At 43.9% G+C, this 22,639-nt stretch overlaps 2 protein-coding genes across 5 annotated transcripts in view; both read left to right on the top strand.

Moving 5' to 3' along the window:
- Positions 1-3,339, top strand: part of LOC121572459 (phosphofurin acidic cluster sorting protein 1-like) — a 70,730-nt gene extending 67,391 nt beyond the window's left edge. The window contains exon 24 of the mRNA XM_045222069.1: positions 753-3,339. Coding sequence (XP_045078004.1) covers positions 753-871 — 119 coding nt within the window. The 3' untranslated portion in view covers positions 872-3,339. The remainder of the gene's footprint in view (positions 1-752) is intronic.
- Positions 3,340-6,227: 2,888 nt separating this feature from the next.
- On the top strand, positions 6,228-21,925 carry LOC121571356 (kinesin light chain 2). Of its 4 annotated transcripts, none has more exons than XM_045222065.1 (15): positions 6,229-6,668; positions 8,305-8,553; positions 9,310-9,432; positions 9,814-9,997; positions 10,422-10,638; positions 10,876-11,065; positions 11,208-11,381; positions 11,776-11,875; positions 12,554-12,603; positions 16,860-16,927; positions 18,495-18,603; positions 19,488-19,634; positions 19,999-20,123; positions 20,320-20,377; positions 20,600-21,925. In XM_045222065.1, exons 2-15 carry the CDS (start codon positions 8,323-8,325, stop codon positions 20,681-20,683), a joined length of 1,860 nt encoding a protein of 619 aa, XP_045078000.1. In that variant the 5' UTR covers positions 6,229-6,668; positions 8,305-8,322; the 3' UTR covers positions 20,684-21,925. The 4 variants fall into 4 exon arrangements, with proteins under 4 accessions (XP_045078003.1, XP_045078000.1, XP_045078002.1 ...); XM_045222066.1 differs by lacking the exon at positions 6,229-6,668 and adding an exon at positions 6,896-6,981; XM_045222067.1 differs by lacking the exon at positions 19,488-19,634.
- Positions 21,926-22,639: the final 714 nt, after the last annotated feature.

The following is a 22,639-nucleotide window of genomic DNA, read 5'->3' as shown; positions in this document are numbered from 1 at the left end:
GACACATCAATAAAGATTTGAAGGAAGGGGAAATTATTTATTGGGGATGTTAGAGGAAAGAGAAAATGGAGAATGGGCTGTGTGAATGGACCTCTAAGTGTCTCTAAGACTGTGTCCGAAATAGAACCCTATTCCTTACACTGGACCAATAGGTCTCTGGTCCAATAGCGCTCTGGTCACTACTGTATATAGGGAGTAGAGAGCCATTTCAGACACCGCCGCATACTAGGTTCAAACATCTGTGCCCCTTAAAAGACCTTCGCTTGAAAAACTAGAAAAAAGCTGTTTGTCCCTCTTGAGACTGCGTATCAACAGTGTAGCCCGTATGCACTTCCTCAAAATAGTCAAGATAAATCAAGAAATCTGTCATTAATTTTGACATTTTTGCAGAGGGAGGTCTTAGTCGCGCATTTTTACATCTAACTAAGATGTTTGGTGCAGTATTTCTCAAGTGAAAAAATGTGCATGAAAACTAGTCGTCTCTCGTTGAATGACAACAAACACTTCATTGAAGAATCCTGTCCATAGTTCCCACTCCTACTAGGAGTAGTATTGTTGACCAATCACCAAAGGGGTGTAGACTTATGGTATCGAACTACGACTTGCCTCAACAATTTTTTTATGTGCGCAAATTTTGGCATAATATATGCGCAACTGTTTCTACTGGGAAGCATGCGACAGGCTTAAGTGTTCCCTGTCTGAACAACAGTCATACTTAACCAGTATCTCTGTGTCTCCTGTGTGTCTCTCAGTGTCCATAGACGGAGTGGAGTGGAATGACGTCAAGTTCTTCCAGCTGGCTGCCCAGTGGCCCACGCATGTCAAGTATCTCCCTGTTGGACTGTTTGGTTACAGCAAACCCACCTCCTAGGGTCCACCCTTTACCCCTCCCCCTCGCCCCACTCGCCTCGCCCAGTCCCGTCCCACCTACGCACACAGACCCCGCCTCTCGGAATGCCGTGGCGACTAATATTGGTCAATTATGATGAAGGGTTGAGGGGCCGGACGTTTTTGCTATGTTTGTCTTATTTCTCTATAAGGAGGGAGGGAGAGATGGGTTGGATGTGGGGTGCAACGCTACTAGTCACTTTAATGAATTGAAATGCCCCTCTCTCTGTGTAGAGTGGATGTATGAGGGGCCCACAGCACAAGATAACGGACTGCCGTTCAACCAACCCTAACAATGAGATGCAACTGCATGAATAACTCTCATTACGAGCCCTGACCCTTGACATCTGACCCATTAATCCTTAACCTTTAACCCTGACTAGGTCATTCTCTTATCACCTTGAACCTGCCCGGGTCACCAAAGGCCAACCTGCATGCTGTATACTACACCACCATGTGCCAGTTATAACAACAATATCATATTATGACATGTTATAACAGTAATGACATGGTTATTATGGGGTATGGAGGGGAACTTGGGATCCAAACATCCATGTGCATGAAATGGAATGAACAACAGACAACACCTACAGTAGCAATGCTTTTTCTGCTCCCTAAATACATGAAAATGCTTTTTTTCTCACCAATGATACAGTAAGTTGACATGTTATGCATAAGAAGAGCAGAACATATAAGAAAAGGCTCTAGTTTTTTATTGTAACGACATTTTAACTTTCTGTGCACAGAACAGCCCAGTATAGAGAGGGCGCCAACTTCAGAGCTCACTGTTTGCCCCAACTTTACTTAGTAGTGGCAACATTTCTGCTGTCTGTAAGGCTTGTCCCTTTATCAATCTCAGTTGTTGTTGTCAGCATTGCTCTCTTGATGCAACCTCCAATGTATAGTCCTCCTTCTGCTTGTGGACATACAGTATATCACCTGTGTGAGGATGTTGTATTCTGGGATTTGTGGTCTGGGGCTCGGGCTGAGGTTAAGTTGGGGAACAGGAGCTGTGACCGTCATCGCCATCTTTTGCGATGCACTTCCAGTAACTCCTCCCCCAACGCTATAGTAGCTAGGTGTCCTACTCCAAAGCACAATGTCGCACACTACTAGCGACTCTTCTCCCCAGTCTTTACCTGTCAAGGGTTGCAAAATTCTGGTAACTTTCCCAAAATTCCCAGGTTTTCCAGAAATCCTGTTTGGAAGGTTTCTGGAATTAGGAGGAAATAAGCAGGAAATCCGGAATCCCACAACCAGGATTTCTGGAAAACATGAATTTTCCAGCCCTGCCTGTGATAGATGGGCAGCGTTCACGCCATTGACATGGTGGTGTGTTGTGTCTAGGGTGTCGTGAGATGGCAAGTGAGTGTCCAGTGACAGGTGTGTTATTAAGTGTTATTATGTAATGTGGTAAAACAATATCGAAATATCTATGAAACCAATGTCATAAGTAACCCATGTGACACAGTATGATTGGTTTGTCTGTGGCCAAGTGTTTGTGTGGAGATGTGGTCAATATCACTTTATGAGTTCTCTAGGCTGCGGTATCAGTGTCCAGACGTTTGCCTTCTAGACTGACACAAAGAAAGGCGACACCAAATTACCTTTAGGAGCTACTAAGAGCTCTGCTGCTTTTAAGGAAAAACTGCAGACAATTCATTTGTATCCAAAGAATTAGACTTAAAGAATTGATTTTCAATTTAGTGGCAAAGTCTATGGTCTATAATGTACCTGCAAAGTACATTACAATTAGTATATTTTGAATGAAATGGCAATGTGTTGTAAGCAAAACACTAGTCCTCTTGCTTTCTAAAATGAAAGTTAACCAGTGTTGAGTAGCTTAGCCTTGTGTCACCTACAAAGTAACTTTTCCCCATCTGTGTAGAGTGAAGTATTATCACAAAAATCAAGTATTGCAATGCCAATGTCTCGATTTTTGCTGTTATTATGATGATTTTCAGGGTAACTTAGAGGTAGGTTTTTCAGCTTAGGTGTAACAGTGTTAAAAGTTGTGACGTCAACACCTTGTGCAACTCAAAGTCTGGCCCTGTTCTCTTTGGGGGGGGGCTCGTACGAAGGAAGGTTTTTGCACCAAGAGCTTCAAACTGATTGAGAGCATAAGTACACAGCTATGCATGTTCTACAAATAAGTCTGAATGATAGAATGTACAGATCTCAAACAACAAGGATGTATTTCCAACAATCATTGGAGATACAGTATCATCTGAACTTAATTTGAATGTGCAGATAATATTCATAGTTTGTGTTTTAGTTTCTATGATCTCTTCTCAGTCTTGTCGATTGTCGTCAAAAGCGTTATTGTTTAGTAAACATCAATTTTGGAAGTTTCAACACCATTTTATCAGTCCAGAATAGGGTTGCAAAGGGAGGGTATATTACTGGAAACTTTCTGAGTTTACCAGTAAACTACCACCATTTTGGTAACTTTCAAGGATTTTATGTAATTTATCACAACATCTAGTGGCCATTTTGGGTACTTCAGATTGTCACAGGTGTCTGTCATTATCTCTGGCCCTCTGTGTGGCCTAATCACATGTAAAATATATAATATAATCAAATAAGATGATTTTAAAATAAAAAACAGAATGAAAATGCTGTAAAACATTCCTAAATATAAACCATCAACTTAGTGAATACCATTGGTGTTTAATATGAGGGTTTCAGCATGAAATGTCCCCAAAAAAATAATACACACTTTTATTTATTTTATAATATGCCATTTAGCAGACGCTTCTATCCAAAGCGACTTACAGTCATGCGTTTTTTTTTTTTTTTGTGTATGGGTGGTCCCGGGGATCGAACCCACTACCTTGGCGTTACAAGCGCCGTGCTCTACCAGCTGAGCTACAGAGGACCACATGTCAATATGCCTTTGTTGTAAATGTGATGGCAGTTGTGAAAAAAGTCAATAGTTGGAAGAGTTGCAGAGTTAATTGAAAATAATGTCATTGTTGATTAGATGCTTCTTTCATTAATTTGGCTATTTTCTCTTGACCATAGGGTCTATCCACTTGAAACGAATGGACATTATGGACACAGATATAAAAAATGAATACTATATATGAATAAAAAAAGTTATTCAAGTATAAACTACCAAAGTTACCATAGATTGCTATAGATTCCGGTAACTTTTGTAAATTACTGGTAGCTTTGCAACCCTAGTCCATAACCAGCTGTTACTTCACTAGAAAGAAAAAAAAAATCTACAACACAAACACACCATAATAATCTCTCTCCGAACTCCATAGTCAGTTGACCTTGTAACCTCTGTGAGCTTGGATACTTTGTACAACTTCCCTGTGAGTATCAAAGAGAGATACGGCAAAGGCAGTGGCACTCTTGAAAGCAGACCATTAAACCCTGCTGCTCATAGCAAGTGTCACTGCCCACCAGTCAAGGGCTAGACCCAGACCCATACCATCATGTGGACTTGGACTCTTAATGCATATTTTAACTGAGACTGTATCTACTGTATGAATGTTATGTATAACATGGTTGTATCCATGGGAGGGATGTTTTTGCTTGAGGATAGTGAGCTCTACCTGTAGCTACGCTACTCCCTAACCACAGATCTAGGATCAGATTACAATTACCCCCCCAGTTCTAACCATAACCATTAGGGGGATTAAAAGATATCTGACCCTGTGTCAGTGGTTAGGGGAGATGTCTACCGTCTCTGCGCAGAACACAGAGGTCCAATTGCTCTATGCCTTGCAGCGTGTTATTAGCATAAGTTGTGTAAGATATGATTATATTTGAACTGCTGTCTCTTCATAGGGGGATCATAAGTATTCACTGAAGGGGACAAAAAAAGCACTGCCAAAATGTCAAATGTTACATGGATATAACACCAAGCTGAAGTGGGGGTGTAGCAGTGGCGGCTGCTGAGGGGAGGATGGCTCATAATAATAGCTGGAACGGAGTAAATGGAATGGTATCAAACACGTGTTTGATGTTTTTGATACCATTCCACCAATTCCACTCCAGCCATTCCCACGAGCCCATCCTCCCCAATTAAGGTGCCACCAACCTCCTGTGGGGTGTAGATGTAGGTGTTCAGTGTTTTGAAATGTTTTTGGTGATAACAAAACTTTGTTCCAAAGTAATCATTTTAATGTTGGAAACATTCTTTTTTCACTATACATTTCAAGGTATACTCCTCTGTCTCTCCTCACCGTTCCCAGTTCAGTCCCTTCTTTCACCTGTCTTACCATTAACATGTTTGTTGTTTTTCCTACCTTCTCTAGGCCTATTTTTCCTGTGTGACTGTCTCTCTAACTTGTACCTGATGTATGCGTACCTGTGTCTCTACCTGTATTGACCTGTGGTTGCTGTGATGGTCTTTATGTTCATGACTAATGACAGCAGTTTTTCCTGACCATGTGACCCCACCAGGAACAACTCTGGGCCCTAGTTATAGTCTATAGAGTACAGGGCCCAGACTGATCAGGTCATATGGTCCTGAAAAACATCTGTCCCGGAGGGGAAGAACAATATGATCTATTAATATGATCTTTGAATAAATCCATTTAGTGACCAATAATGTCCTTCCTCTCTGCTCTCATCACAATGTGTTCAGAACAAATGGAGTGAGAGATCTAGAACAAACCGTAAGCGATCTAGAGTCTCTGCCAGGATTCCACAAGCTTTGCTTCTAATAAAGCCCATTTGAAAGGATCCCTGCTTGTAACATAGCAGCCTATCACAGAAGAGATTCTGTTTTTGCGTAACACTGCATAGGCTACACTTATGCTTGGTAGTAGTTTGAGGGGAGGATTATAACACTTGTGGATTTGGAGAGTATTTTTGCACATACCATTGTTTCTTCAGCAGCTTTTTTGCCTTTTGTCTATAAACAGTAATAATGCTTGTACATATCAAAAAAGTACGTATGTATTGTATCGTAGTCCTTGTTTTTTATTTGAAATGTTTTGTAGTACTTCTTTTTCATGATTATGTTGTCAATTAAACTGATGTGGAATGGAAAAGTGGAACTGTTTTTCTTTATTTTATAAATACTCCTGAGTTGTATGTTTTCTGGTGCCTTTTCAGTTATTCATATGAATGGAATCAAGGAATTAATGTAGCCTATTTTTTAAAGTTCAAATTCAGTTTATTTAGGCATCTCTAGACTAGTTATTATAATACATAGGTCTACATTAGAATTACAAAATTAATTATTGTAAATGCTATGGTGATTAGCTATTGGAAATATCCACAAGCCTACAAATAAATGTTATTTGTGCATCATCCTTTATTTTGATCTCTCTGATGAACAGGGGTAGCGGTGACGTCGTAGCGGCCGCACTGGGCTGTGGATTGTGGGAGAATTCGGACAACAGCCATTTTCGGGTCGCGACTGTCATTCTTCGAACACGTTTCTCAAACTGAGAACGCGCCAGCGGTCCCGCACTCTCTCCAAAACAACTTCCGAGGATGGATCGGACGATGTCGACTCACATTGCAAACAGCGTTCCTGTATTTTGATCGCAACTCCTGTTGAAACCAACCGTCGCAAGACGAGAACATTGACTAGGCTAATTCGTGCCTGGCTCGAATTCATTAGCTAACCAGCATTGCTAACATCATTGGTTACAATGTATTTCTTGGAATTCGCAAGCTTTTAGATGGAAGCGACAATATACAACCGGATTTAAGCAAAGTGGTGTTTATTGGGCTATTTATATAGCTAGTTCAGAAGACTGAATAACGTGTTATCCGGATCTTACCGGTGGGGCAACAGCAGGGGAGAGAAGGTAAATAAAGAATGTTCTTTATCGTGATGTTATTACTTTTCTCACACCGACCTGAGAACATTTACAGTTTATGGTTTTAGAGATTCATGGTGATATAGCCTACCATATAGGCCTAGTTAAGTATTTTTTGTATAGGTGTAGGGTTATGTTATCCTCAGCCTTGACGTTGTCATTGCCGTGCACAAGCGTAGCTAGCCCACTGACAACAAGTGATTGAAGCAGAGCATCACAACAGTAGGTCGTGCTTTGTTTGAGCTCGAGATATCCGGCGGCAGCGCACTTGTCTTGGGAAAATAGAACCGTTTTGATGAAGGTAAGGTATGGCCAACACGAGGTCTTTGAGTGTATTTTTAAGTGTATGAGTTATATTGGAATATATTTTGACGTCCAACAAAGAGAGCTAGGCTAGTAAATCATTTGCTACGCGACGTACCAATGCCTCTCTCCATGTTAGGCTCGTGATATGTATCACTACCAACGTTCTATAATGTTGCCAATTGAGCTCGTCTTGGTTCTCGTCTTGGACATCGTTTCGACGAGTCATCGCTTAGTTTAAGTGCTGAGGAAATTGTTATTCTTAGTCATCATGAAACAGTCTAGAGACTTGCACCTGACGACCGCATCCATGCAGAAAGTCCTTAGAGCATCATCTTTCTGGCTGGGCCTCGCTCAAACCTTGTTTTGTAGGACATGTGCCTACGTGTGAGTGTGACAGTTAGACATACTATTATATATATACGATATAGATGTTATGATACATTAAGTCTCTCAAAATACTACATTTATTTTTATTTATGTGTAACGCTCTCCTCTATCGGTCACGTTCATTGATTCTCTGTCTCCCATTTCTTGTCATCCTGTGAGGGGGGGCGAATCCTAAAGTGTGTCGGCCCATATTTTACTACTAAACACTAATTGACAGTTAAATGGATCGATGATGACAACACTTACAAATTGCCAAACGTCCCATACAGCGTTTGAGAGATTTGTTAGCTGTGCCTGTGGCAATAGGATGGGAAATTACGGGATCGCTCATATTGGTGCATTGCGGTCAATGGATGGTGTGGGTGGGGGCCTCCTGGCGGCGCGAGAACAGAACAGGTGCTCCTCCAAAGCCGAGTAGAGCAGTTGAGGAGTAGCGCATTTCTGCTTGGTCCAGCTGCAACGATCAGTTTGTTTAGGTGAAGAATTCCATGATTCTATTAGTCAGAAAGACTGATTAAGGCAGTGCCACTCAAACTATGTATAGAATAGGTTCAGAACCGAAATGCTTACAGTTCCTTAATTTATTTTCTCAAGATCAAAAGATTAGAGTCCCATTGGAACAAAGGCAGAAGGTCCAGAGGAATGAGCTGTGCCTTGGTTGTTTTTTGGTAACAGACTGAACAGTTGTGTGAACAAAATCTCTCTTAATTTGGACATAATTTATTCGGAGGGATTTTCTTCCTCTAATCCTCAGACTTGTAATAATCTCATCAGGCATGAATTCTTGCTGTGTTGTAATTTTCACCTCTGTATTGTACATATGGCTCGTCCTCAAACTAGCATCGATTCCAAGCTCTCTGTACAAGATTAGGAGTATGGTAACATGAGTCCAGTCCCTATCTAACCCCTCTCCCTCTATCCCCTCCTACAGTGTGTGTGAACCCGGGTTATGTCCACCATGGTGTACCCACGCAGTGAGGAGGCCCTGGAGCGCCTGACCCAGGATGAGATAGTGCTCAACACCAAGGCCGTGATGCAGGGCCTGGAGACCCTCCGCGGGGAGCATGCCCAGCTCCTCACCTCCCTGCTGGACTGCACACAGCCACCTGCTGCCCAGGAGAAGTCAGGCCTGCTGCGTAAAAGCCTGGAGGCCATCGAACTTGGCCTGGGAGAGGCACAGGTAGGGAAGAAATGGGGGAAGAGGAGGGATGGGGAGTGAAAGGAAAGGAGGGGGAGAGGGAAGAGAAGAGGAAGAGAAATGGAAGAAGAGAGAGGGAAGGCAGAGTGGAGTGAAGGGGACAAAGAAAGTGGGTGAGTGGAAGATGCTCAGTTTTAGAGGTAAGGGATGATAATGAAATGATGAGAGAGGAGGTGAATGGAGAGGAGGAGGATGCTGGTGCTTGATGTGGGTTATTGCTAGTTCATACACTGTGACTAAGACTGAAGGAGAGGATGTATTTAGATTGATGCCTCATAGAGGGTGATTCATCAAGAGGAAATGAGTTGTTCCTGTAGAAAGGTGGTGGTGGGAATCTGGGTTGGATACAGATGGACTGATATAACATGAACGGCATAAAATAACGTCCCAAAAGACAACTCCCCACCCTCTTTTGAATAGTCCAGAATATAATAGAATGATATATTGTCCTCCAAGAAGGACATTATTTGCACTGGTTTTGGAACAGGTTACAACACACACATTACAAATCCCAGGTAAACATTCTACAATGCTCCACACTTCTTCCTAGCCTGGTATTCCACGCTAACGTACAATGTGGTCTGGCCCCCAAGCTAGCCGCTTCCCCCTTTGAAACTAAAACATTCTCGCAGCTTTCCTTCTTTATTTGAACCCCCTACATCCCTCTCTCGCTCCCTCTTGCCAGGTTGTCATTGAAAATAAGAGTTGGTTCTAACCCCTCCACCTCCCCTTGTCCAGGTGATCATTGCCCTGTCGGGCCACCTGAGTGCGGTGGAGTCTGAGAAGCAGAGGCTAAGAGCCCAGGTCAGACGACTGTGTCAGGAGAACCAGTGGTTACGAGACGAACTGGCAGGAACACAGGTAGACATACTACAGCCTAATCCGCCTTACGTATAGGTAGATGTATCCTAATTCTAACCCAGTTAGATATACAGCATAGAACACTGCATCATTCACGCCAATATCAAAATCTTTGTTTTCAGACCTCAAAAGAGGTTAAATGTTCTGGAGATGTTGGATTAGTCTATATATCAACGTATACAACCAACTGCATGGGGTGTTGGCTCATCTCAGTGTTACTTTTGAGGGCGGAAAACATTTGGCTAACATTTGAGGGGTTTTGGAGTATACGATCACTTGAATCCCTTCCAAAGCAAAACATTTCCAAAGCTTCCCCTGCCTCCCACTCACCTCACCTCTCCTCCTCCCCCACCCTCTCCCTCGCTCCTCACCTCCCCTCAGAACAAGCTGCAGTGTAGTGAGCAGAGTGTTGCCCAGCTGGAGGAGGAGAAGAAACACCTGGAGTTCATGAACCGGATTAAGAAGTTTGACGACGACGTGTCTCCGTCTGAGGAGAAGGCTGCAGGGGAGACGTCTAAAGACAGCCTGGACGACCTGTTCCCCAATGATGACGACCAGGGACAAGGTAGGACGATTGATTGGCCAAGAAGAAGCCCATTGAGGGGACAAGGTAGACATGGGGTTAGAGAGGGGTTAGATTGGTAATGTCGAAGACAATGGGTGTTAGATATGGGTGGGGTTAGACTTATGATAGATAGTTGATTTATTGATTTGATTATTTTATTGATTGAGTGAAGGTATGTTATAGCAGTCATTTTGGTTACAGACACTACCACCTCTTAAAATGATGTGAAATAAATTACATTTATCTTCGTCTCAGAGATTTCTTTCTGAAATAAGCATTGTATCTTAACATGCTACAGTTGTACCTCAGCAAGCTAGCCATTCTGTAGCAAGAATGAAAGCCCTTTTTTATTTGGAACCCCTGTTCTGTCAGCACAATGTATCAAGAATGAATCACTTTAACCCCCTCCACACCTCTCCTCCAGCCCAGCCCAGTGGAGAGGTGGCTGCCCAGCAGGGTGGCTATGAGATCCCAGCCCGCCTGAGGACCCTCCACAACCTGGTGATCCAGTACGCCTCCCAGGGGAGATACGAGGTGGCCGTGCCCCTCTGCAAACAAGCCCTGGAGGACCTGGAGAAGACCTCTGGACACGACCACCCCGACGTGGCCACCATGCTCAACATACTGGCCCTCGTCTACAGGTGAGAGGGGAATGAAGGGAGAAATGGAGTGAGGGAGGTGGATGGAGGGCTGGATGTATGAATGGGTGGATATGCTCATAGGAGATGGATGGGTCAAGGGATGGCTCGATGTACTCATAGTAGATTGGGTGCAGAGAGGATGTGTGGATAGCTGGGTGAAAATAATGAATTGAGACTTACTGCTTAATTATGGTGCTTGTACACATCTTCTTACCTGGCATTGTATTTGTGTTCCAGGGACCAGAACAAGTACAAAGAGGCAGCCCACCTGCTGAACGATGCCCTGGCCATCAGAGAGAAGACCCTGGGGAAGGACCACCCTGCGGTGGCCGCCACTCTCAACAACCTGGCCGTGCTCTACGGGAAGAGGGGCAAGTACAAGGAGGCTGAGCCCCTCTGTAAGAGAGCCCTGGAGATCAGAGAGAAGGTACACAAAATAACACTCATGATTTTAATTGCATCTATGACTCATCATGTGTAGTGCCCAGAGTTTTCCCTGGACTGTTGGTCAGTAAAATCTCCTTTCATTGTAGCTAAATTAAGTCTTGATGTGTGTCTCTGGTGTTCAGGTCCTGGGGAAGTACCACCCTGACGTGGCCAAGCAGCTGAACAACCTGGCCCTGCTGTGTCAGAACCAGGGAAAGTACGAGGAGGTGGAGTATTATTACAGACGAGCCCTGGAGATCTACCAGTCCAAACTAGGAGCTGACGACCCCAACGTAGCCAAGACCAAGAACAACCTGGTGAAGAGAGAGAGAGAATTCTGGATCTGAATTCTGGAATGCCTCTGTAGCTCAATTGGTAGAGCTTGTAACGCTTGTAACGCCAGGGTAGTGGGTTCGATCCCCGGGATCCCCGGGACCACCCATACGTAAAAATGTATGCACACATGACTGTAAGTCGCTTTGGATAAAAGCGTCTGCTAAATGGCATATTATTATTATATTATTATGAGCATTTAGCTGAATGTCCAGTCTAGGGCAGTACAAAGTAATGCAGTCTTAAAGAATGACCAGTTTTGGGAAACTTAAAACGTGATATTTTAATCCACTGTTTTGTTATAGATGTACATGCTTTTATGTGTTGATGTGAAATGTTTGTTATTAAACCTGTGTACATTTCATCTCTTCTCTTTAGGCTACATGCTACCTCAAACAGGGGAAGTTCAAGGATGCTGAGTCTCTGTACAAAGAGATCCTGACCCGAGCACACGAGAAGGAGTTTGGCTCAGTCAACAGTGAGTCTCCTACAACCAACGCATCACAATCGCTGACGGACCAGGGATGCGTCCCAAATGGCACCCTATTCCCTATATAGTGCACTTCTTTTGACCAGAGCCCTTTGGGAATGGGGTGCCATTTGGGACACAGCCTAGTTCTACATTTACCACCACACCAGACCTACCAACTCTATGAAGTCTTCATGTAGCATTAGGCGAGGTGTTGACTCTACAGTATGTCCATTTTGGCCATGACTGCCCAGTAAACCCTGTGGTCATTGGCTGGCCATGCGTGGCCGTGTCCTGACAGGTCAGTTCAGGGGATCAGGGCTATCTGTCTTGCGTGGAGCAGCTTAATTCACCACTGTGTCCAGATCACTGCCCTTAAGCCAATCAAACCCTTACACACTCACGCTCAGAACAGCACAGTAGAGGAGGGCTCTGGCGTGGGTTAGCTTGCATGGCACAGACCAGCACAACCCACTTTGTCCCCCCTTACACACGTTTTAAGTGTGTTGTGTTGATTATGGTTTAATTAGTGAAATGAACACACACAGACGGGTTAATGCATGGACAGGTTAAATTCTCTGAGTACAATGCCATAAATTAATCAATTTGATTTTAAATTCAAATACCTTATTTTTCCAGTGAGGGAACACTCATACCCCCCTCTCCCTCTCGTCTGTTCTCTTTCAGATGACAACAAACCTATCTGGATGCATGCAGAGGAGAGAGAGGAGAGCAAGGTAGTTACAGTATGAATCTGTTGTATGGCGTACTGAACCATGGTCCTCCTACTACTGACGTCACTGTCAGGCTATGAACTCAGATGGATAGGTGGACCTAGTAGGACTGAGAGGGAGAATGTTAATGTGATAATGGAGGCTTTATAATAAGGTTGTAATTTGTCTCTACTGCTGCTAATAGTCCAGCGGCTAAGCCTCAAATTTGCTGGTAATTGTGGACTTTGTGATAAAGGCACCAAATTACACAAACAGCTAGGACATGTGATTTTAGCTATAGTGCCATTGCAGTTTTTTTTTGTCATCACACAGGCATTTGGTTAAAATGGGTTACCGGTCTCACTACTGGACATAATGCATTAATATGGGATTTTACCTAGAGAGACGTGTGCAGTGCAGGTTTGGTGTCACATTTCTTGAAATTGACAGTCTGTTATATCATTGTGTCATTGTAAGCAGCAGACTTCAGGGAACACTTCTAACTTTTTTTTTGTTGTTGAGTATTTACATGTCAAATATGCACTTTTTGGCCATTTTTACATATACAGTTTATTAGGTACACCACCCCGTTCACGAAAATTGATCACTCCTACAGACAGTGAGTCAGGTGGTTGTGGCTTGCTATATAAAGCAGGCAGACAGTCATCGATGCATTCAGTTACTGTTCGATTGGACGTTAGAATGGGCAAAACGAGTAACCTAAGCGACTTTGAGCGTGGTATGATCGTCGGTGCCAGGCACACCGAATCCAGTACCTCAAACGGCCGCCCTCCTGGGCTTTTCACACGCTACAGTGTCTAGGGTTTACCAAAAATGGTGAGACAAAAAAAAACAGCTACAGTCGTGGTCAAACATTTTGAGAATGACACAAATATAAATTTTCACAAAGTCTGCTGCCTCAGTTTTTATGATGGCAATTTGCATATACTCCAGAATGTTATGAAGAGTGATCAGATGAATTGCAATTAATTGCAAAGTCACTCTTTGCCATGAAAATGAATTTAATCCCCAAAAAATATTTCCACTGCATTTCAGCCCTGCCACAAAAGGACCAGCTGACATCATGTCATTGATTCTCTTGTTAACACAGGTGAGAGTGTTGACGAGGACAAGGCTGGAGATCACTCTGTCATGCTGATTGAGTTAGAACAGACTGGAAGCTTTAAAAGGAGGGTGGTGCTTGAAATCATTGTTCTTCCTCTGTTAACCATGGTTACCTGCAAGGAAACACATGCCGTCATCCATTGCTTTGCACAAAAAGGGCTTCACAGGCAAGGATATTGCTGCTAGTAAGATTGCACCTAAATCAACCATTTATTGGATCATCAAGAACTTCAAGGAGAGAGGTTCAATTGTTGTGAAAAAGGCTTCAGGGCGCCCAAGAAAGTCCAGCAAGCGCCAGGACCGTCTCCTAAAGTTGATTCAGCTGCGGGATCGGGGCACCACCAATGCAGAGCTTGTTCAGGAATGGCAGCAGGCAGGTGTGAGTGCATCTGCACGCACAGTGAGGCGAAGACTTTTGGAGGATGGCCTGGTGTCAAGAAGGGCAGCGAGGAAGCCACTTCTCTCCAGGAAAAACATCAGAGACAGACTGATATTCTGCAAAAGGTACAGGGATTGGACTGCTGAGGACTGGGGTAAAATCATTTTCTCTGATGAATCCCCTTTCCGATTGTTTGGGGCATCTGGAAAAAAGCTTGTCCGTAGAAGATAAGGTGAGCGCTACCATCAGTCCTGTGTCATGCCAACAGTAAAGCATCCTGAGACCATTCATGTGTGGGGTTGCTTCTCAGCCAAGGGAGTGGGCTCATTCACAATTTTGCCTAAGAACACAGACATGAATAAAGATTTGTACCAACACATCCTCCGAGAGCAACTTCTCCCAACCATCCAAGAACAGTTTGGTGACGAACAATGCCTTTTTCAGCCTAATGGAGCACCTTGCCATAAGGCAAAAGTGATAACTAAGTGGCTCGGGGAACAAAACATATACATTTTCGGTCCATGGCCAGGAAACTCCCCAGACCTTAATCCCATTGAGAACTTGTGGTCAATCATAATAATAATAATAATAATAATAATATGCCATTTAGCAGACGCTTTTATCCAAAGCGACTTACAGTCATGCGTGCATACATTTTTGTGTATGGGTGGTCCCGGGGATCGAACCCACTACCTTGGCGTTACAAGCGCCGTGCTCTACCAGCTGAGCTACAGAGGACCAATCCTCAAGAGGCGGGTGGACAAACAAAAACCGACAAATTCTGACAAACTCCAAGCATTGATTATGCAAGAATGGGCTGCCATCAGTCAGGATGTGGTCCAGAAGTTAATTGACAGCATGCTAGGGCGGATTGCAGAGGTCTTGAAAAATAAGGGTCAACACTGCAAATATTGACTCTGCATAAACTTAATGTAATGGTCAATAAAAGCCTTTGACACTAATGTAATGCTTGTAATTATACTTCAGTATACCATAGTAACATCTGACAAAAATATCTAAAAACACTGAAGCAGCAAACTTTGTGAAGACCAATACTTGTGTCATTCTCAAAACGTTTGACCACGACTGTAGTCAGCAGCAGTCCTGTAGACAAAAACAGCTAATTGATGAGCGAGGTCGAAGGAGAATGGTAAGAATCGTGCAAGCTAACAGGAGGGCCACAAACAGACAAATAACAGCGGAGTAGAACTGTGGTGTGCAGAAACGGCATCTCGGAAAGCACAACTCGTCGATCCTTGTCACGGATGGGCTATTGCAGCAGACCGCCACACCGGGTTCCACTCCTATCAACTAAAAACAAAAAGAGGAGGCTCCAGTGGGCATGTGATCACCAACACTGGACAATTGAGACTGAAGCACAACATCTGTCTGATGCTCAGTAGAAATTACAATAAGAAGCATTTTAGATTTGCGTTCACAAAACGCAGCATGAGATTATTTACGCGTATTATAATTTTTTTCTGCGTGAAAAATGAAGAACTCTGCGTTAACGCGACCCCTAACTTTAATTAGCTAGTTATCTAAGTAAGTTACTGAATTAAAGTGACGGGGAATCATATTGTGTAAGCTTTCTGCCGTGTTTGAAAAGTCAAAGCCCGTTGGATGAGTTATCTGTACAGCTGCCACTGCAGTCTTTTGATTTCCCTTGCATTTTTCTCCTCTCTGCTCCCACATCTCTGAGCAAAGCAGGCCGGTTGCCCTAGTGACTCCAGACAGACACAACGTGTGCACATGCTGCTTCAGAGCAGAGAAGCATGCATCAACTTTGTTCATTTGCACGATGTATCTCGTTCACATTCACTTGTAAATGTCCAAACTAACCAAAACGACATTCGGTAGCTTCTACCTATATATGTATAACTTTATGAGCTGGATAGCCTGTCTTTGCAATTCGTGTATTTTCGTTTGCGCACGCTAGCATATTTAGCAAGCAGCCTCCATGGACATTCGCTATTTGTGCTAATGTTTTTAGCATTCTGGTAACAAATGCCAAATTGTATTTTTTGCGTTTTGGTGCTCCCTTGTGTACTAAACCGGTAATACCGTAAATGCCAGAATGAGAGAAGGACTGTATTACCATATGAAAATCTGGAAACCGCCCAACCCTAGTTAGGTCCCTTGATACCAATTGAGCAACGATTGAACGCCACACGTATCTGAACATTGTTGCTTCCCAACACCTTGTACAATCCATGCCCCAAAGAATTCAGGCTGTTCTGGAGCCAAAGGGGGGTCCGACCCGGTACTAGATGGGTGTACCTAATAAAGTGGCCGATGCATGTATATATGGCATGTTTGAGCCATTTTCTTGTGTTCTCCAGACTCCCTCAAACATGTTAAGCCGTCATTGGGCTGTACGTACCTATTATTTATGGAGATATGGCCCCATGGAGCTGATTGGTGGCCATAATGGAAATGGCGGCCAGTGGGGTAATATAAAAGATCTGCGGTGGCACTATAGCTAAAAACACTTTGAAGGACTTGCCCTAGTTGTGTTTGAAATGTTGTGGTTTTATCACAAAGTCCACAATTTTTTCCCTTAGCCGCTGGACTATAACTGCCTGCCCCCCCTCTCTCTCTCTCTCTCTCTCTCTCTCAATTCAATTCAATAGACTCTATTGACATGGCAAGTACAATTACTTACATTGTCAAAGTATAGATATAACAAAAATGGTGGGACCAACAGCAATAATAATAATAGTAGTATTGGAAATGGGATTACCATTAACAGCAACTCTCTCTCTCTCTCTCTCAGGGGAAGAGGAAGGATGCTGTGCCCTATGGAGAATATGGGAGCTGGTACAAGGCCTGCAAAGTTGACAGGTGAGTTAGTATTCCAAATTAATTGTAATTTTAACGTGAGATAAATACACAACTCCGTGCTCTAAATTATATTAATATTGTGCTTATAATAATATACGGAAGTCCATAAAGGACATATGAATACATTTTTAAAAATCCCTCATTTATGTCGCGATCACAACTTCTCATGATCACTACATAATAAAAGTTGTTTTGTCGAGATCACGAGATAATCACAAGTACCGCGCATCATTCATTCATTTGTTCAGATGCACGATAACCACCTCATCAAGGAGCCCACTGGCTGCGTTGATCGCAATGCGCTCGTGGGGGATTTAAGCCCTGAACGATGCATGACTGGCAGCGTGCCGCCCCCAAGACCACAGCCAATCCCATTCAAGGAATAATGCAGCTAAAATGGCTAGTCTTGTTACCTAGCCAGCTAGCAAGCTAGCTTGTTATCTATGCTGGTTGTTAGCTTGCATAACTGATATGTGTAAAATTATAAGGGACATATTTACAATAGGTGAGCTCCATTCCTGACAGGCTGATCAGATTCAATTTCAGCCTTAGAGGCTCATAAGTCAGGATGCTGCCTTTTTTATGCTGTTTTATAGGTAAGGCTCCTTGCAGGTAGATTAGCTGTCAAAGTGCTTTATAGGCAAATGCATATCTGATCCAGGGGGAGCTCTATTCCTGGCAGGCTGATCGGATTCAATAGCAGCCTCAGAGGCTGATATATCAGGATGATGCCTTGTAGGCTGTTTCATATGGAAGGCTCCTTGCAGACAGCCAACGAGGCAGCATCCTGAGACTGCTATTGAATCTGATCAGCCTGCCAGGAATAGAGCACACCCACTCTTGATCATATACATAATGCCCTGACTGTTAATATGCCTGTCATAAATGGGGCCCACCCACTCTGTAAATTTAAATATTATCCATAAAACATGAAGTTTCCTTTACAATTATACACATATCAGTTATGCAAGCTAACAACCAGCATAGATAACAAGCTAGCTATCTAGCTAACAAGACTAACTAGCTAGCTCGATCACGCACTCGCTTGCTCACAAGACTAGCCAAGTTAGCTGCGTTGTTGCTTGCATATGATTGGCTGTGGTCTTGGGGGTGGCACACAGCCTGGAAGACAATGCTGCCTGTCAGGCATCATTCAGGGCTTAAATGCCCCACAAGGGCTTAGCGCCCCTACGAGCTCTTAGCTCAAGGTAAGGGACATTTAGCTTGCTAACATTCTTATAAACTGTTAATGAGCTCCAAACACAGATGCAATTATGATGTTAGAATGAAATGCACCATCCCTTAGTGTAGCAATCAATAAAATCTATGCTCTGATCCACCGTGGGCTCTGCCGTCTCAGCCCATACTGGCAATCTATCATCCATTTATCCACTCCTATTTAGAGAGTTTATCTCGTGATCTCGACGAAACAACTTTTGTTATGTCGTGATCATGAGATAAATAAGTTGTGATCTCGACATTACGAGGGAATATATATTTTTATTCACAGTGTGTCCTCTCTTCCGTAATGATGACATGATATTGACATGTACTTAATTGCTGCTAGCCCAACGGTCAATACCACTCTGAAGAGCTTGGGGGCACTGTACCGCAGACAGGGTAAACTAGAGGCAGCGGAGACACTGGAGGAGTGTGCTACAAAGACACGCAAGCAGGTACTACACTATAACAAGCAGGTACTACACTCACTGACGCAAGCAGGTACTACACTATCACTGATGCAAGCAGGTACTACACTATCACTGACGCAAGCAGGTTCTAGACTATCACTGACGCAAGCAGGTACTAGACTATCACTGACACAAGCAGGTACTACACTATCACTGACGCAAGCAGGTACTACACTATCACTGACACAAGCAGGTACTACACTGACGCAAGCAGGTACTAGACTATCACTGACGCAAGCAGGTACTAGACTATCACTGACACAAGCAGGTACTACACTATCACTGACACAAGCAGGTACTACACTATCACTGACGCAACCATGTATTACATTATCACTGACGCAAGCAGGTACTACACTATCACTGACGCAAGCAGGTACTACACTATCACTGACGCAAGCAGGTACTAGATTATCACAACCAGGTACTACACTATCACAGACGCAAGCAGGTACTGCACTATCACAGACGCAAGCAGGTACTGCACGATCACTGACATAAGCAGGTACTGCACTATCACTGACGCGTAAGCAGGTACTGCACTATCACTGACGCAAGCAGGTACTATACAATCAGTAAAAAGGTAATTACTACACAATCATTGAAAAAGCAGGTAGAAGCACTCAGATACACTGGCAGTGCAATTACCCACGGCTGTGGTCTAGAGCCTTGAAGCTCTGATGCACTCTGTTTTAAACCAGCTGATATTTAGACTCTCTCTCTCTCTCTCTCTCTCTCTCTCTCTCTCTCTCTCTCTCTCTCTCTCTCTCTCTCTCTCTCTCTCTCTCTCTCTCTCTCTCTCTCTCTCTCTCTCTGCCTCCCCTCTCTTTCCCCCCCTCTCTCTCCCCTCCCCCCTCCTCCTCCCGCAGGGTATAGATGCCATTAACCAGAGTAAGGTTGTGGAGCTCCTGAAGGATGGGGTCCCTGGAGGGGGGGAGCGACGGCAGAGTCGGGAGGGTTTTAATGGTCCCCAGCGGGGGGACTGTGAGGGAGACGACGGAGCAGAGTGGAACGGGGTCTGTCATTGGGGGGTTGAGGGGGGTTGAGCCTTTTATGGGAGTGCACATACCGTCAAATGTATGACGAAAAGGCGTACAATCACATGTAATTTACTCCCAAAGTATCAAGAACTAGCAAAGACGGGTAAAATGATGAAACAATACAATTAACAAGCTGACATCGTGATTAAACCTGTATGCGTTCAGCAAAACTCTACACAAAAATGCTAAAAAGCTAAGATAAAAAATTTGGTGTGATGTTTGTCAAATACATTGATAGAAGAAATGATCAAGGTTTTGAAATAATAAATTACCTCAAATCACTTTTGATTTATGTTTCGAGGCCAATCCTTGACGGGGTATGTTGGTCTTGTTTTCTCAGGATGGTAATGGTTCGTTGCGTCGGAGCGGCTCCTTCGGGAAGATCCGTGACGCCCTGCGCAGGAGTAGTGAGATGCTGGTGAAGAAACTACAGGGCAGTGGCCCCCAGGAGCCCCGCAACCCAGGGTGAGAGAGAGACTGTGTATCCTTAGCCCATCACTGCTCATACTGTGCATGAATTTCAGTGTTTCCCTCAGGGTTTTTTCTTTTGTGGGGAGCCAACTAGGCACAGTAGTTAGTAAACTGATAACAATAAAGCAAAATCCAAGCAATTACATTTTTTTTTTATTGAAGCCTAAACGTTTGTCTGTGTCATCTTCAGGATGACGAGAGCCAGCTCTCTCAACTTCCTCAACAAGAGTGCAGAAGACCCCTCACAGGTACCAGCAGCACACAGTTAACCCCCTCACTGTCACATATAGTTATTAACCTGTTAGTTACGAGCCAAGGACTGCTGTCACAGACAGAGCACAAACAAGTCCTGAGGTATACATCTAGATGAAAGGAATAGACTTTTTCAGATTTAGTCTACATGATTCTAGTGTCTTTGTTTTTTTCTTTCTCCGTTATCACACTTGGAACATCCCTCCTAATCTCTCCAGGATGCCAACACAGGCCTATCGGAATGCAGAGGACTGAGCGCCAGCAACGTGGACTTGTCAAGACGCAGCTCCCTGATTGGTTAAACAGACAGGAGGTGGGACTAGGAGGAGGAAGGGCCAATGAGAAGAGACTGTTTTCCGTCCGATGCGATCAAAACACACTTCAGGTCCGACACTCGCATTCAAGACATATTTTCTGAAGAAAAATGATCGAGAAAGACACGACTTGACATGGCTTTTTGTGACACAGAAATCTCTGTGTCGATCTGCTTCACTGTATACTTCGCTGGCATCAAGCAAGTACAGAAAAATAATATTCAACACGGCATGCTGCTTACTAGAACATGGAATGTCTGCACTAATTATGGTGACTGAGGCATAGCATCGTAACAGAATAGCGAGTCATTATTATTGCAACATGACAAATGTCTATCTTAACTGCCTACTTGGTGCAGACACTCGACCTTAGGTAGGCTAGTTCTATTCTGATTTCTATCTTCGAGAAGCATCACACTCATAGATTACTAGTGGCATGATTACTGCAAATGCTAACAACCCATTCAATAGATATCACAGTGCTAGAGCGATAGAAATCATATAGGTTTTTAAGACGAGTTACAAGAGGTATGAACTACAGCTGTAAGAAGCTTCAGCAAGGACAAAGACGGTACACAATATTTTTGGGATGATGTAAATAATCAGAGGACGTCTGTGTTTTAAACATCAAATGGGAGAAAAACAGCACTGACCAGGTCAACCTCACTTTTTTGCCTTCTGAATTTTTGTTATGTATATACTGGCTTAAGTTATTTAATATGTCTTTCTTTGTATATAGCACACAGACAGTTTTTGTTTACACTTGTTAGAGCATAGGAGGACCTTCGTTGGGGAGACAGACGCTGGAAGAATGTAGTCAGACAAGTGAAGAGAAACAGGGAGAATATATACTCACTGGCCAGTTTATTAGATTACCCATCTAGTACTGTGTCGGACCCCCCCTTTGCCTCCAGAACAGCCTGAATTCTTCGGGGCATTCTACAAGGTGTCGGAAACGTTCCACAGGGATGTTGGTCCGTGCTGACACGATGGCATCATGCAGTTGCTGCAGATTGGACGGGGGTACATTCATGCTGCGAGCGGCCCGTTCCATCTCATCCCAAAGATGCTCTATTGCAGAGGTAGGCAACCCTGTTCCTGAAGTTCCTGAGGTACTGCAGGATTTTTATTCAACTAGGCACCACCCCTGACCAAGCTAATTGATCAGTTCAGTGATTGCCCAAATTCAACAGACCTGGTCTTCCAGGTCAGTTAAATCAAAATATAAAATGCCTGCGGCACTCCAGGACCAGGGTTGCCTAGCCCTGCTCTATTGGGTTGAGGTCTGGGGACTGCGTAGGCCACTCAAGTAAACTGAACTCACTGTCATGTTCCAGGCAATGTTTTTCCACTCTTCAATTGTCTAGTGTTGGTGATCACGGGCCCACTGGAGCCGCTGCACACCAGTACACCAGTTTGGGTCCATGGACCCATGCTGCTTACGCCAAAACCAGACCAGCCATCAGCATCACACAAAAGGAACTGGGATTCGTTGGACCAGCTGATAGGAGTGGAACCCTGTGTGGTCATCTGCTGCAATAGCCTATCCGTGACAAGGATCGAAGAGTTGTGCGTTCCGAGATGCCGTTCTGCACACCAGTGTTGTACAGCGCTGTTATTTGTCTGTTTGTAGCCCGCCTGTTAGCTTGCATGATTCTTGCCATTCTCCTGTCTCATCAATGAGCTCTTTTCGCCGCTGACTGACGATCATTCCACGCTCAGTCGCTTAGGTCACTCGTTTTGCCCATTCTAACGTTAATTCGAACAGTAACTGGATGCCTGTCTGCCTGCTTTATGTAGCAAGCCACAGCCACGTGATTCACTGTCTGTAGGAGCGATTCATTTTCGTGAACGGGTGGTGTACCTAATAAACTGGCCGGTGAGTGTAAAATAGTGAAGAGAAGTCAAACAGGGAATATAGACTAGTGAAGAGGAGATAAACGG

This window comes from Coregonus clupeaformis, chromosome 8, assembly GCF_020615455.1.
Source record: "Coregonus clupeaformis isolate EN_2021a chromosome 8, ASM2061545v1, whole genome shotgun sequence".
In the NCBI taxonomy this organism is placed as follows: Eukaryota; Metazoa; Chordata; class Actinopteri; order Salmoniformes; family Salmonidae; genus Coregonus; species Coregonus clupeaformis.
The sequence above is the reverse complement of the archived record's forward strand: the minus strand, read 5'-3'. Positions and strand labels throughout refer to the sequence as shown.

Bases quoted from the DNA above. Each gene is read 5' to 3' on its own strand.
- LOC121571356 (XM_045222065.1), top strand. From the start codon at position 8,323: ATGTCCACCATGGTGTACCCACGCAGTGAGGAGGCCCTGGAGCGCCTG. The intron at 10,639-10,875 runs GTGAGAGGGGAA...TTTGTGTTCCAG, and splicing joins ATACTGGCCCTCGTCTACAG to GGACCAGAACAAGTACAAAG. The intron at 20,124-20,319 runs GTGAGAGAGAGA...TGTCATCTTCAG, and splicing joins CAGGAGCCCCGCAACCCAGG to GATGACGAGAGCCAGCTCTC.